This window comes from Anas platyrhynchos, chromosome 1 (genome assembly GCF_047663525.1).
Source record: "Anas platyrhynchos isolate ZD024472 breed Pekin duck chromosome 1, IASCAAS_PekinDuck_T2T, whole genome shotgun sequence".
In the NCBI taxonomy this organism is placed as follows: Eukaryota; Metazoa; Chordata; class Aves; order Anseriformes; family Anatidae; genus Anas; species Anas platyrhynchos.
This window is the reverse complement of record NC_092587.1, coordinates 96,780,012-96,795,177: the sequence shown is the minus strand read 5'-3', so window position 1 is coordinate 96,795,177 and position 15,166 is coordinate 96,780,012. Positions and strand designations below refer to the sequence as shown.

Genomic DNA, 15,166 nt, shown 5'->3' with positions numbered 1-15,166 from the left:
CAAGCATATGCATGCTCCCTCACCTCCTCCACTCTTCTGCTACGTATCTCAAAACTAAACCCAGGCCTCTGGTGTGAAGCTGGTCTTCACTTCTCCCCCATTCCCTCCTGTATCCCTCCTGTGAGGGCCTCCACTCCTGTTATCTGTCACCCCATATTCTCACCCAGAAATCCGGGCCCTGGCAGCATTTTGAGTGCTACTGGATGTGTCAGAGCAGGCACATCATCCTGATCCTGTCTCACTGAGCACCAGCTCCTCCTGAGGTCACTGTCAGGGAGCAGCAAGAGCCAGGCTGTTCCAGAAGGAAAGGCAAGGCAGGAGCTCAGGGTGATCATGGAGGCTGCAGGGCAAGCACCTTGTCAGCAGTGCCCATCCCTACAGGACAAGCTGGTGTTCAATGGCAGCAATAGCTTGCACCAAGTTCTTGCAAAAATTCAAAAGGCAGGCTCCCCACCCTCACAAAGTGGCAATATACTGATTTTTCAAATTAAAAATATACCCCTATACCTTCCCACTCTGAATAATGTTACATATTAAATTTAGTAAAATCCTTACAGAGTCACTACGCTCACTTATGAATACAGATGTTTGTACATGTAAGCAAATAAAAGAAACAGAAGACTTGAATTACATATCCACAATGCATGGCACCAGATGTATGTGGGACTTAGGGGAATACGCAGGGATCATTGCTTACTACTGGTTGCAGGTACTTCCCCCAGGCCACAACAGGCCTCTTACTACACGGTGCTGCCAGGAGCAGCAGGAGTACGGCTCCTCCAGGGGAGTTTGAGCCAAGAGCAGGGGGTGACCCCAGCCCAGGCAGAGCAAAGTGCATCCCGGGGAAGCCTTCGTTTCCAGGCAGGAACGCAGTGCCAGCACCAGCCGAGGACCGCATGTGGTCACTGGCAATAACACACTGCATTTTTATTGTGTTTCCATCTCGGCAGATGCCGGAAGACCTATTGAACCGGACATTAGGGAGAGGAATGCTCGCAACCCCAAACAATGCAGCAGAAAACATAACAAAACAAAACAAAATGCCACCTGCCACTCTCTGCTGCTGTGGCAAGGAACACACTCTGCTGCTGTGGGCTGTCACCGCCTCCCGGGGGAGCGGCTGGGCATGACGGCCACCTGCCCTGCCCACCGCCCCTATAAAACGTGTGTTAGGAACCCAGCCCACTCCCACAGCAAACGGTGGTTGCCAGCAGCAAGGGCAGGCCTGGAGGACAAGGACAGGCCAGGAGGACAAGGACAGGCCAGGAGGATAAGGACAGGCCAGGAGGATAAGGACAGGCCAGGAGGATAAGGCGAGGCTAGGAGGAGGAGGAGGAGGAGGAGGGCAGGCAGGTGGCGGCAGCCATGTCGTGCTCCAGGGGCTTCCCCAGCCCCTACTACTTGTTTGCCCGTGACCAGCTGCCCAAGCTGCAGCAGTGCGGGCTGCCTGTGGCATGTGTGGCCGACGCCATCCCACATTGCGCCAAGGACTGGGCGGTGAGGGCGAGGGAGCTGGGCTGAGCCTTACTTTGAGGAGAGAAAGGCTTTGGGTTAATGCTGCTTTGTTGGAAGGGGGTAGGAGGGAGGGCAGCTGTATGAATTTTGCCCCAGCACCTCTTGGTGGTGGCAAACTGACAGCTATGAGTTGATTGTGGCACGTGTGGTGGTAAAACACTGAGGTGGTGCTTGTGAGAGGGGGAGTTAGGTGGTGTCCCAGCTGCTGTCTGCTTAGCACAGCATTACCTCTTCAGCCTTGAGCAGCTCTATCTGATTTTGGTTAAGAATTACTCCCACCCTGTCCTCCGCAGCTGCAGGGGAGGACATCTGTCTTGTGGGCAATGGGTGGTGGCACCCCTGGCTGGTGAGGGGAGCTTCAGGAGACCTCCATGCTGTGACAGAGCCAGCTTGCCCTCTTCTGAAGGTGCTCTAAGTGCATGTGCTCATCAGGTGCTCTGAATCAAAGCTTAATGGCTTTGTAAGAGACAGAGCTGCCCAAAATGCTTGATTTGATGATACCAGTTAGCAATTTTTGCAAAGTATTGATAGCTTCCTTTTGAAAAACAGTGTAAAACACTTGATTTGTGTAACTACTAGAAGGAAGTAGTAAAAACTTCTTAATAATCGGCTTTCTTTCAAGTTGCTGACAGAAGAGGAAAAAATGGCATATAATGAGAGGGCTCAAAAGTGGAAGAAAAAGAAATCACAGAAGACAAAAAAGGAGGTAAATGCTCAGAAATTAACACCTTTTGGGAAGTGAAGTGTTGCTTGGGTTTGGCAAGGTGGGATGTTATAGGAGATTACCTGTACTTTTAACCTCAGACTTCTGGAAATTATGGCTGATGTGGTAGCCTGAAGTATTGTGAAATTTAAACAGAAAATTGTTCTGGTGTGACTTGCTGGTGGGAGTACTCTGTACCTCTTTAAATAACCACAGCTTGTTCTTCTGTACCCCTTTAGCTACTAAAATGTTGTTCTCTAATGGCTTAGTTTTATGTTTAGCAGTATTTTGCAGTGTCTGATTTAAAATGTGTTTTATTTATAATATGGTAAATTAGCATGGTTTTTAGTCACAGGTTTGTGTTACCTTTGCTTTGTGGATGTCCTTAATTTAGGTCATACTTGTCTGATAGCCTGGAAGTCAGTACATTTTACAACCAGCTGATTTGGTGTTATTGAGTGAGGGGCTCAGTGGTGGACCAGGTCAATGAAATGTTACAGCCTGCACACACACAAAAAAACAAAAAAAAATGCTTGCCATTAGTTTTAGATTGGTTTGATTATGGAGAAAATAGTGGTGAAGGACAAAATCTCAATGTAGGAGTTAGTAGTTAGTTTTCTGACTACACCAATGTGCAGCTTATAGCACTCTCCCAGCAGGTCCCTGAAGTTTTCCTTGGAGTTTGAATTATGTGAGGTGGCACAAAGCTTATTTTATTCCTGTCTTGGTTGTCAGCATAAAAACTTCTATGTCAAAGCAAAGAGCCTGATTCAGTATGTGGATAATTTACTTCTTCATTCTGTATTACTGTATACAGGCCATGAATTACTGGTGAGGGTAAATCTTGGGACATGGAAGTGCTAACGTGACAGAGAGAATGGTAGGATGACTGTAGTTTGGAGTAACTAGTAAATCTGGATTAGTTGAGTTAACTAATTTGGACTAGTAAGAACATGTTAGGCAGTGTCTTCAGATTTGGGGGCCTGCATAGGAAAAGACTTAAAATATGATCGTGTTATTTTTAGCAGGTGAGGGGTGTATAATTAATGAAGTTAAATGTTCATACATAATGGAGAGCAACACGAAACAACTAAGTCATAAATGGAGATGTGTATTTCGTTCAACACGAAGTAGCATTTTAGAAAGCTTTAATCAGGAAAAGAATAATTGCTTTACTAAAATAAAGCACATCATCCTCATTGCCTGACAGTGGAAATACAGGACTGTGCATTTGGAACTGTGATCTCATTTTATTACTTGCACTTGGGTACACAGGAAACTACAGTTATTTTGCATAGTGAATGGTCTTGGTCAACTTTTGAAGATGACCAAAGCTAACATGGGTGGGACTAATTCCTCCTTTTAAATAGCTTAAACTGATAACTATGAGAGCTTGTCAGGCAAAGATGATTATCTGGAATTTGTGTACCTAGATGTGGATATTATTCACAATTTGGGCCTTGAATGATTGAATCCTGTAAGCCTGTCATGTGCCTAGGCAGATGCCCAAATCTCCCTGCCTTCTTAAAAGCATGCATGAATGTGCAATATTCTACTTAACAGGCCTGTGAGCCCCTCTTACTTGCTCTGTACCGGAGCAGTCTGATGAATTGAGGCTTTACCAGGTTTTCATGAATGCTATTCCTAGTCAAAGACAAATAATGTATGTGGCAAACTTTTTAATCAAGTTTATGTATTGTTTGAAATTCCAGTTGGAAAGACTTCCTCCTGTGCAACAAGTAGTTGAACCTAACAAAATTAAGATTTTTATACTTGTATTAGATTTTAACTAAATAGCTGTGGTTCTTTCCAGTTGTGAGTTAGCCAAGGTATTTAGACAGCTATCCTTTGTTGGAAGAGAAATCTTGCTGTCCCAGTCTGCAAGTACACAGACAATTGTACGTAAATGATAGATTTGTTCCATGTAGCCATGACTAGTAATGGACATAAGGTCTTCCTCTAATAGAACGAGGTGAGGGATTTTACTGGCAGTTAGTAGACTGATTTTTAATTATTTTATCTTTTTCAGATGCCTAATCTGGATCAACCAGCACCTAGCTGTCTGACCACTGTGGTACACAGAGTTACTTCTTTTCCTGATGCCTCTGCTGTGTCGTGGAAGAGTGATCAGGGTATACTAATCTTACAGTAGTTGATTCTGTTTGATAAAAGCTTGCTTTTTACAGATATTCTGAGTGGTACCTATACAAAGGACATTTTAATTTTTTTCAATAGCTCTCCGTGTCAAGTGTGTGTTTGTTCTTAAAGTAATGGTGTAGGCCTGCAGGAAAAAAATAAAAACTTTTTCATTGCATTGAGAGAAGTCAGTGCAAATGTCCTTCTGCCTTGCCTGAAATAATTCTATCCTCTGGTGGTTTTTTTTCCTTAGCTTAGTGGTTGTACAGCTACTAATACTTTCTTTACAATTCTTTCAAGGCTTTTAAGAAAAAGATCATTCTGACATTTGTAACTTACAAGGGTAATCCAACTTCAGAATAAAGGAATGCTTCTGCCATGTTCAAAGAGTGAGAAATTGTACAAAGTTTGAGCTTTGATATCTACCAAGTGTTAGAGAAAATGATGACCTTGCCTCTTTGGGAGAATAAGAGTGGATACGTACTTGGTCAATGCTTTTATAACATCCTGGTTTGTTGAAAGAACTCTTGAAACCTAAACTTTTCCTATATTTACCTTGTCTTCAAGTGGATGTTTTGATTGGAATTGAGTAATTAACACATCTGCAATATTTCCCCAACAAGTAATCATTTTTTTCTCAAAAATGGTAAAATGGTAGTGCTTACAAGGTAAGTTAATCAGCCACTTAATGTAAGCTATTTCTGTACTGTTTGCTTATGTCTCTGCTCAAGCTTTTTACTTAAGAAGCCCCTTGAACTGTTCTCAATATTTTCATGGTTATAGAGTGTCAGGGAAGAGTAGCTCAATTTAAAAAGCGTAACACCTGTTAGTTCGCTCTCTGCCAGAATCCATGCTTAATATATATATATTATATTATATATAAATAATATATAAGAGCATAACTGCTCTTATTCAGTTGAAAGTTAAGGGACAACCGAGATGCATTTTATGATGATGCTCCTTAATATTTCTCAGTAAAAATTCTGCATGGTTGTCCATACCTATATCCATTTTTTCATAAGGAAAGCAGTTGCACCTAAGAGGTATCAATCCTGGAGCTTGCAGAAATTAAGACCCATGCAAGAGAGCACCAGAATTCAAATTTAGGACAGATGGTGTTGAATTCCATAAAATCTGACCCACAACATCATTTCTGTGTTTAAAAAGACAGATAATACCTCACTATATAGTTCTCCCTATATAGTAGAATAAATAACCTTTTTTGGTAAGGGGCAGAACGTAAGCGTAGGGATTAAATAAATATTTTAAAACTTCATTGGGAATGTTATGTGGCATTCATTGAACATTAAGCTTTAGGGTGTATAGTATTTTTCACAGTAGATAATTTTTTCTTATGCTTTCCTTGGGTATTTTTACCTTCTTTAGGAGTTCATTTAGTGAGAAGTGATCCTTAGTAGAATTCTTCCCATCTCCTTGTACTGTAGGTTAGTACCAGCTCACTTAACTGATCTAACTTAATGAATTGAGCTTGCAATGCTGCTTTCCAGTTAGCAACATGATTTTAGGTCTCCTCACCCTGTAGGAGAATAAGACTATCATAATAAGGAATAATAGACTACCGATATGCCCAACTCTTGCATAAGTATCAGTTACCTTGTCATCTCACATGTCTTTCTCCATCTGTGTGCTTCCCTTGGTCATTACCCTACTTTACTCAGTTCTATGACAAAGTGCACAAAAGTTTTCACTGGATGAGGTGACTCCAGGATGGCTTGCTGTAACCTCTAGTTACTCTTCTGAAAATTGTTATTTTTTTTTTCCTCTCAGCTGTGGTTGCAGACATCTTCTATTTCCTGAACATTTACAGTCATGGCAAGCTGCCATCCCACTGTGACCAGCGCTTCCTTCCTTGTGAGATTGGGTGTGTCAAGTACTCCCTGCAGGACGGCATAATGGCTGACTTCCATCACTTCATAGATCCAGGTGATTTCCAAAGAAGGGTAGACAACAAAGAGTTCATCTTCTGCAATAAGAGGGAGGCTATTTAATGTCAGTTGCTGCTGCCCAGATTAGATTTCTGGTATTAAGACAGGTTTATTTATTTGACTGTAAGTGATTGGACTTCTACTCACAATATCTGAGCAGTGCTGTTTTTTTCTGAAGATGTACTTAAGTGCTAGAACTGCATGAAGCTTCAAGGAGGGTCGAGTAAATCCATAAGGCACTTCTGATATTTGTGCTCTGTATTTCATGCAAGGAACGTATGTCTTGGACCTAAACATAAATGCTATACAATATATACTTTTTTCTCAGATACATACAACTGAAAATAATTTTTTCAAAAATAGCTGTGGTACTTGTACAAGGCCACAGGGGAAGATGAAGCTGTTCCATTCTCTAAATCAAAATGTGGTGCATAGTTTGGAGTTATGGATCTGTCATGGTGGTGCTGGATGATGGTTGTTCTTTTTCTCCCCTCCCTTATGCTTTTCTGCAGAAGTACCACCACGTGGTTTTCGGTACCACTGCCAGACTGCTAGTGAGTATCAATAGAGGAAGAGTGGTATGCAAGGGTGTTCAGTTTGAGACTTGGCTTATCTGATCTATATCTACTTGTTTTGTACATCTCCTTCTGGGAGGTTCTTTCCTGGTTTCTCTTTCTGGGAACTTCATCTCAAGTTTTGACAAAAAAGGGGTGATAGAACAGCTTGTTGCAGTCACTTTGCAAGTTTCTTGTATCCACAAATGGCAGAGCTCTTGACTGCCTTGTTTCCCTTGTGCTCTTAAGCAGTGTTTATACATTCCAGGTTGTTTCTGTTAGTACACTTCCTCCCCTTTTGTGCAGAAGGAGCAAACTTGGCCCATGTTACCCTATGTCAAATATTTAGATAATGGCCTTTTAAGAGGGAGTAAGTGTGCGTGTCTGCTCACAGCCCAGACCAACTAGTCTTTTGCTGTCGGAAGCAAGGTTTTGATAGTTTAATCACGGATATCACAGATGCTGCCTGTAGAGAAGAGGTGTGTGTGTGTACATGCATGTATATAAAAAGATACAAAGGGAGGTTGGGTGGGACTGTATCATTTAAAGAATGATTTCTCATAACTCCCCCCCCCTTCTACCTTCATTAGGTGATGCCACTCATAAGATCCCTATATCTGGATTTCATCTTTCACGTACCTGTTACCCAGTTGTCTTACGTGAACTTCTCGAGTTTGCCCAGCCAGACGGAGGTGGTTGGCCTCGCTTTTTCTGCAGGGTATGGTCAAGGTCAAAGTAAGGCACTCTAAATTGAAATCTGTAAATTTTCTTCCACTGGACAATCAAGGGAGAGACTTCGCTCTAAACCATAGTCAGCTTGTTGGGGCAGGGAGGGGGATTTCCGAGTTCTAGTATAGGAAGAAGCAGTCCCGTTTTAAAAAGTTGAGTCATTTTTAACTTTCTTTTAGTGATTCCGGCTTTTTTCATTAACAAAAAGCAATAGGGAGCCTGAATAAGCAGAATTCCTTTTTTGTTTTTTCTCCCACACCCACCCACTCACATGTACTCCTACTGTTTAGGAAAAGAAACTAGTGGTTTTATAAATTAGACTGAGTTTTTTGCCTTGTTGTTTTCAGCCTGCATGTCTGGCTCCAGTGTAGTCTAATGTTTTGACTTAGGTTAAGGGTTTTTAAGACTACTTAAATTGATTGTGTTGAATATTATTAGTCAAATAATCCGGCTTTTCTAGGGCTGTTTTCACATTTTAATGTCTTTTTTTTTTTTTTTTGCCATGAGAATACCATAAATCTTAATTTACTTGTTTCACTGAGTTGCCAGTGTGTGAAACAAAACATTGGGGTTCAGAGGAGTTCAAGCTTCATGATGACTGTTTTCATTCTATTGAAGCCTGATGCTAATTCATAACAGGAGAAGAGGATCAAGATCTTGGGTTCCATCCATAAATACAGGACTCTGAAGAAATGTGGATGCAAAAATACTATACAGCAGTTAGTGGAAATAGCTGTAGCATGGGTTAACTGTTAACTTGTTCCCAGATGTCGGTCAAATTTCTCCTAAGGTTTGGTTGTAAGTCTGCCTTGCTATTAGATCCCAAGTCAAGGGAATTTTCAGGAAGGTTGTACACAAACACGGTCTTTTGTTTTGGAGGTGACTACTTAAGGTGCAGCCAGAGGTGTTGCAGATGTCAAAATTCTATACTTTACTTGTATATACTTCTTGAAAGTGACTGAAATTTTCTTTTCTCTAGGCTGATGACAGATTCCGAGTAACCTGGTGTCTTGAACGAATGGCTAGTGTAGCAGGTGGGAAATCAACCTGTTTGGGCCTTATTATGTAATCACGGATTAGTCAGGAGTTCAGGTCTCAAAGGTTTCATAAAAGCTGGTACTGATAGCTAGAACTACTTGGTATGCTACTCCCTCTTCTTTTCCTCCAAATAACTACTGTGTGGTCAGTCAGCTAACTGGGTAATGAGCACATCCACAGAACAATGCACTGTTTCTTGCTCAGCCAGTTAAAGGAGCAGCAGTGACAGTGAGATTACTGTGAAGATGTGTGTGGTAATAGATGGGAAAACTAACAGCTTCTGAGGAAAGATGGCCTGTAGGTAGGCTATATAATTACTGAGGAAGAGAAAATTGTGGGAATACAGGACCTGCTTTGCTAGGAAGCCAAATGTTACTAATACCACTGGTGGAATGAATAATTTGTTGAGGTTTACATTAGCTTTGAGGTTCAGTGAAGAGGCTGAATAGTGAACAAGGACTAGCTGAAAAGTGTGAACATTCTGCTCAGCTGGCTTTTCTGTTCTGACCTGGATCTCCTCTGAGCTACAGGCATTGAGAGCCATCTGGAGCTTCTTACTGTGGAAGACCTGGTAATAAAACTGTACCAGAAGAAATATCAAAAAGAGCCATCCAAGACTTGGGTGTGTAGAGAGCTAGATGCTGTCTTGTGGGATTTTTCCAGTAATACCAGGTATGTTGGCTTCTTTTTTTTGTGGAAATGGGTATTACTTTGACATGTCTTGGTGTCCTACATACAGTTTATGCACTACTAGCCTAAAATCTTCAGCAAACTTCTAATCAGAAATGCTTTTTGTCACAGTGTGACTGCAATAGGAAATGTGAAATCCATGTTTTTCAAAAAAAAAAAAAGTGTGAAGATTAGCTTTCACATGCTGAGTCTGGGGCCTAATTTAAAGGAGGGTTAAAAAAGGGAATTAAATATATTGTGATACTTAACTGGAAATCATGGAAGTGAGAATATTCAGAATCTAAATTGTAATTAGGATGGGACGCTAGCTGTTACTATGTACCTCATGCTGCAACTGTGATGAAGGCCTAGGTATGCATGCTAGTGGCAGTAATCAAATTCTTAAGCTTAAGAGTTAAGTGAGATCTTTCCTCCTGAAGGAATGCTCTTTGTACAGCTCTGGAATGCACTTACTTTGTCAGATTGGTGTTTTGTTTCTTTCCCTACATGTCTTGAACAGAATTTTTGCTCCTTTCAGATCCTTGTGTTTCTACGAAGAAACAATATGTAGTTAGTGGTGTTGCAGGGGAATATTTAGCACTGATGTAGTTTACTTAGATACATACCTGAACTTCTTACTCTTACTGTTTTAAGTAAGAACTAGTAATATGATCTTTTTTTAAACCAACTAAAACTTATTCCTAGTCTGCTTACGGTGTGGATTTTGAGATCACTTGTAAATCAGTGTCACTCTTTACATCTGTATTGTCAGGCATTTTTCCATTTCCATGAGTATCATCACAGTAGTGGGAGACCTTTTCAAGAATGGAATGGAAAAGTGTACTTTAAAACATGCATTTGCAGGAGGAGGTGGGGTTGCTCATACTTAGAGGAGCTATCCCACTTTAATGGGAAGTTTCTAATTGTTACTTTTAAATTCCATTTATCTCATAGGATTCTCTCGTCTTCCTTTTCCCTCCCACCCCAGTGTAAAAAAAAAAACGCTACTTAAGCATGGTTTTTGGCTTTACATAAACCAAATCTTTGTTACTGAGTGCTGATCCTATGTGAAATTTAAACTGTATATTTTCACTGAGAGAAAATATAACATCTTGAATGTTGGCTCCTGTTCCTTCTGACCATACCAACTATTTGCATTGATTAATGGTACTTCTGTAATAGACCTGTGAACTTCATTTTTATGTAGGTGCAAGTGGCATGAAGAAAATGGTATACTTTTCTGTGCTTTGGCATCTTGTAAGAAAATTGCGTGAGTATTGTACAGGAGTTACCTACAGTATGACAATTCTTCATTTTGTTATAGACATGTGCTTCTTGGCTCTGGCTTTTGTGACTGCTTTGAGCACTGTGGTTCTAAATCTCAAGCTTTATTTAATCCTTCTTCCTCCAGGTCTTTTCTATTTGTGGCTTTAATTTTTGTTTGTATGTTTTATGCTGTATTAGCATTTAAATGTAGTGTAATGTCTGTGATAGTAGCGTCTATCACTTGGTTTGTATTTGTCCTATCGCTACCTCCACTTACTACTGGAGAATTGGGAGAGATGCTATTAATGTTAAAACTTGCTATTTTTCTTCAGATGTTTAATAAACTTGTTTGGTGGGAAATTCTCAGTTTATTTTAGTCCATCTCTACTTCTGATATTTTCATACTGTTCTACATACAATGTATCTGCATAAGCTTACCTAATCTGTTAGGTGGAAGGGGGAAAAGCAAGTAAGTAATTGTGGAAACAAATGCAATTAAAGGTCTTGGTCAATAGTAATAACACTATTTGTGAGAAATAGTAATGAGTAGTCTTTCATGTAAAAAACCCTCCTGTTACGTATACTGTGCCTTGCCAGAAACTTTATTTTCACATTAAGTGGCTGCATTTAATAGCGTAGGGAAACAGTTGTGTTAATTTCAGGTGTAGTTGTAGAATAGGCTGGTGGTCTTAGAAGGATGCAGGGTCACTATCTAGCTTCTGTGACAACACCCTGCCCTCTGTCATCTCCATACATCACAGTCTGTGGCTGTGATGAACTAAGAATGCTGTGCTTCTGTTAAGCACTACATCCCTCTTAACAAAACTTCTCTTGATTTCTTTATTTTCTTGGTCAAGTTATTGCATCAGTAAATCTTTGGCTGGTGTGTATGGAGTCCCACTGACAGCCACTCACCTACCTCTTCAAGACTGCGATTCCAGTGGAAATAGAAATATCAATAGGGTAATACTGGATGCTGGACGTTTTCAGGTCAGTTTCTTTAAATTAGTTTCCTGTATTATTTCTAGTTAACTTGGGTGTTTTAGACAGAACAAACTGGCTGATTTCAGAAGATCTGTTTTCATTTTGGATGCTGTCTTCTGTGTAGTGTACTAGGCAAACTGAGAAAAAATCTGTAGATGAGCTATTTTTTGTGGTCAATTTTGACTGTAACTCCTAGGTATCATGAATAGCTGGGCATATTTCATTTTGGAAGACAAATCTATTGTTTTACATGTTTGTTTCTTCATACAGAAAATGAAGGCTGAGAGTTCTCGGTATGACAGATACGCTACTTCTCCAAGTCAGGATCAAGAACATGTCCCTTCTAGTTGTGAGTTTGAGATTTCTCCATTTATAAAGGGAAAGGGTATTTAAACTTAATCCAATTGCTGTTTTTCAAATTTCTGGGTAGAGAAGATGTCTGTCAGTGATGTAAAGGTTATTTAGCTCTGCATGAGCTTACTATAGAGATTATACAGTTGCAGATATCATTCAACTTCTGAAGATGATAGAACTGCCCTTTTCTTACTGGACAGAAACTTATGGTCAGAAAGTCTATCCAAACTTAGTTTTCTTTAAAAATGTTGCTATCTGACTTAAACTCTCATTTTCCTGTTATGTGAAGTCCCTTCTTACATGCATAGGTGCTTTGCGGCAGGGCCATCTTTAAAACACTCTTTTGCTCTTAAGTCATGTGCAAATTCAGCTGATATCTGTTGTAAGTATTCTGTTACAACATGGCTTTTAAAAACTGCTTATTTAAGGTCATCTTTTTGGAGCTAAGATGTTCCTAATAAAAAGCATGTGCACGCAGTTCATTTGGGCAATTCATGGTTGATCTTCAGAGAGGAACAGAATAGAGTTTAAGACAAGTAAAAATTCTGAGTTTGCAGCTTATTTTCTGCATGGAAAATACATACTGAATTAAATGCTGAAACTGTTCCAATTATAAATTGTGATATCGTGGACTTGATGTTTTTGGAGGACAGAACATGGCTCTCATTTCTTGCATTAGGACTCTTGAATACATTCAGCTTTACAGCATATGAAGGATAATTACATTAGTTTATGCAAGCTTTGAGGGCTTATTTCATTTGTAAGCTTTATTTAATTTAATAGGTGATTCTCCATGTGACGTGAAGACTTCTTTTTATGGAGCAAGTACCACCCGAGGAAGAGGGGTTACTCGATTGCTGGAACACACATCTGATCTATACAAGTCCTTCAACAATTGAAAATCTTCTTTATGTCCAGGACAGCTGCACATTGTTTCTTTCTCGTTTCCCTAACACAACCAGCAGTTTCTCCAGACTGCAGTTAGTCATCTTATGTGCAACCTTTGATGGTTCATGTTCTTGTTAGAATGATAAAGCTGTTATTGAATGTATTTTGAAAAGATCTTGTTTATTATATACAGCAAGACATTCTGAACGAACCTGGCAGTTTCATGCTCTAAAAATAAATACCATGCTAGTTGTGTTTCTTAATGGATGGAGTGCAAATTCAAGATCAAATACACAATGTCATTGGATTAGAAGAACTCTGTAGTGGCAAGTGTGACTTGCTTTATTTCTTCTTTAATAACCTCCATCCCCTCTTCTGTATGTGGAAGATAAAGTTTCAGTGTATAACAGTCCCTCTTCAAAATATGGTGGAGGGGAGCAATGGGGGTATGACAGGATGCTCTAAGGGAATTAAGTGTAATGTTCTCAAAGGATTGTTCTTCATCTCTCTTCCACCCATTAAGAATTTGAGTCATCATTCATAGAAAATCTGCTGTTTTTTACTTTAATTTGAAGTGTCTTGAAAAGTATGGTGGCAATTCTATTGATCTGATAGTTCTTTTGTAGGCACAGTGTATATATCAGGAACATGGCTATTTTCCCCTTCACAGTGGTTTTCAGCAGTTAAAAAAATGTCCCTTAAACTCAGAAGGAATGTAGGTGTTAATGGTTGGGTTTAGTGGGTTTATTTTTTTTTTTATGTGCACATAAAGTTTGAGTTTTAAGGAATGTCAAAATCAAACATTGATCTGCAGATGTAATCTTGTATGTTTAATAGGGCTGGGACAGATACCAGTCATAATTATTTGAGCAGCCATAAAAACTAGGAGACTGACATATCATTGGAAGTTAGATGTCCCATTTCATGGAGATTCAAGCCTTGGACAAGTCCCTAAGAAGTTGTCTACTACCTTTCAGCAACTGATTCTTAAAAATAAGAGATTATTTTCTAAGTTGTTTTTACATCTTGTTCCAATGGAGGTCCAGTTGTGAAATACTATTTCCATAGCAACTAACTGTAAGAGGAAATGATTTCATTCCTTGTAGGAACTGAAAATTAGTAGCTCATCTTTTTGGATGATAGGCAAAAAAAAAAAAAAAAGGTCAATACATTTATGAATAAGCTTAAGCATGCTAATCAGTATGTTAAAAAGGCCAATTGCTTGTTTAGTTGGAAACCCGTTAAAGTTGCTTTAAGGCCATTTGAGGGCTGCCTTCCAGTATTACAGGATCACTGAGCCATTTTGATGTCCCCTACTTAAGAATTGGTTGTATCATTGAATTTTGTTGTATGATTCTGTATTTCCTTGCTTTGAGGCCGTTGTTCTACCTCCCAAACTTCAGCAAATTAAGGACAATAAACCTTGAAGACTGAGATTTACCAATCTTAGAGGCATCTGTAAGCCTTGTAACAGGGTCAGAGTGTCTACTTATTAGTGGTAAAGGCTTCTCTGCAGTGGAATATGGTTGAGTTTAAGTTTCATAATTGACAGCCATTCCTGCATTGATACACCAAAATGTACAAAACTGTAATTTGGGGATTATTTTCAGATGTCAGTGTTTCAGTTTCCTGTTTCAGTTCTTAAGAAGAGAATCTTAAAATACTTGATCAGTATTGTACAAGTACACAGACCTATAAAAGCTTTTGCTACTGTGCTTCAAGACTGAGACGATGAATCTGACCAGAAATGGAGAGATAATGTCTGTGGGTTCCATGGTGTCTACACCTTATCACCTGTAACATAAAATAATAATAACATAAAATTATAATAATAACCAACAATCTGTGGTGTTTTTGTAATGAAAACTAAAATCTGCATAATGAGACTAGATGTAGCCTGTTTACTATCCATCTTCCTGTGTATATTGAGGGGAACCCTAACAGCTAAATGATAGCAAGTTCTTTCATTTTGGAACTGTACTTCTCTGGCTGTTGAACAATTTGAAACTTCATCTTTGTTTCCTTGAAAAATAAAAGCTTGTTTAATAAACACAGTGCAGTAGTACTTCTCTCCTTTAATAGAAAAGTAAGGATTATGGAAAGATGATGATTTAAACCTTAGCATGCTCCTTATGTCAGACATAGCTGATTCCAGCTGGCTCCAACAGCCCTACTGCAGGGCACAGCTGTGCCTCTGGGAAAACATACTCAGAAAGGCAAAATGCTGCACAGCAGATGAGGGTCAGGGGAAACACGAGAAACAATCCTGCAGTCACCACAGTCAGAAAAGGAGGAGAGGGAGAAGGTGTTTGAGGTTCTGGAACAGAGGTTCCCTGCCAGCTTGTAGAGAAGGCCATGGTGAAGCAAGCTTGCTGAAGGTGCAC

General features: G+C 39.7%; 1 protein-coding gene across 4 annotated transcripts; it reads left to right on the top strand.

Annotated features, from left to right (window-relative positions):
- The first annotated feature begins 1,106 nt into the window (after window positions 1-1,106).
- On the top strand, window positions 1,107-14,836 carry MAEL (maelstrom spermatogenic transposon silencer). Of its 4 annotated transcripts, none has more exons than XM_072025362.1 (13): window positions 1,107-1,242; window positions 1,300-1,497; window positions 2,138-2,221; window positions 4,248-4,350; window positions 6,143-6,298; window positions 6,813-6,854; window positions 7,445-7,572; window positions 8,563-8,617; window positions 9,152-9,293; window positions 10,498-10,560; window positions 11,414-11,546; window positions 11,811-11,889; window positions 12,678-14,836. In XM_072025362.1, the coding sequence occupies exons 2-13, from the start codon at window positions 1,366-1,368 to the stop codon at window positions 12,791-12,793; spliced, it is 1,233 nt and encodes a 410-aa protein (XP_071881463.1). In that variant the 5' UTR covers window positions 1,107-1,242; window positions 1,300-1,365; the 3' UTR covers window positions 12,794-14,836. The 4 variants fall into 4 exon arrangements, with proteins under 4 accessions (XP_071881463.1, XP_005017679.3, XP_071881466.1 ...); XM_005017622.6 differs by having other exon boundaries at window positions 1,169-1,261; XM_072025365.1 differs by having other exon boundaries at window positions 1,179-1,313.
- The last annotated feature ends 330 nt before the right edge of the window (window positions 14,837-15,166 follow it).

What these genes read in the sequence shown, in the direction of transcription:
- MAEL (XM_072025362.1), top strand. Translation starts at nt 1,366, where the DNA reads ATGTCGTGCTCCAGGGGCTTCCCCAGCCCCTACTACTTGTTTGCCCGT. An exon ending in ACGAATGGCTAGTGTAGCAG is followed by an intron (nt 8,618 to 9,151) that starts GTGGGAAATCAA and finishes TCTGAGCTACAG; the next exon opens with GCATTGAGAGCCATCTGGAG. An exon ending in TGGATGCTGGACGTTTTCAG is followed by an intron (nt 11,547 to 11,810) that starts GTCAGTTTCTTT and finishes TTCTTCATACAG; the next exon opens with AAAATGAAGGCTGAGAGTTC.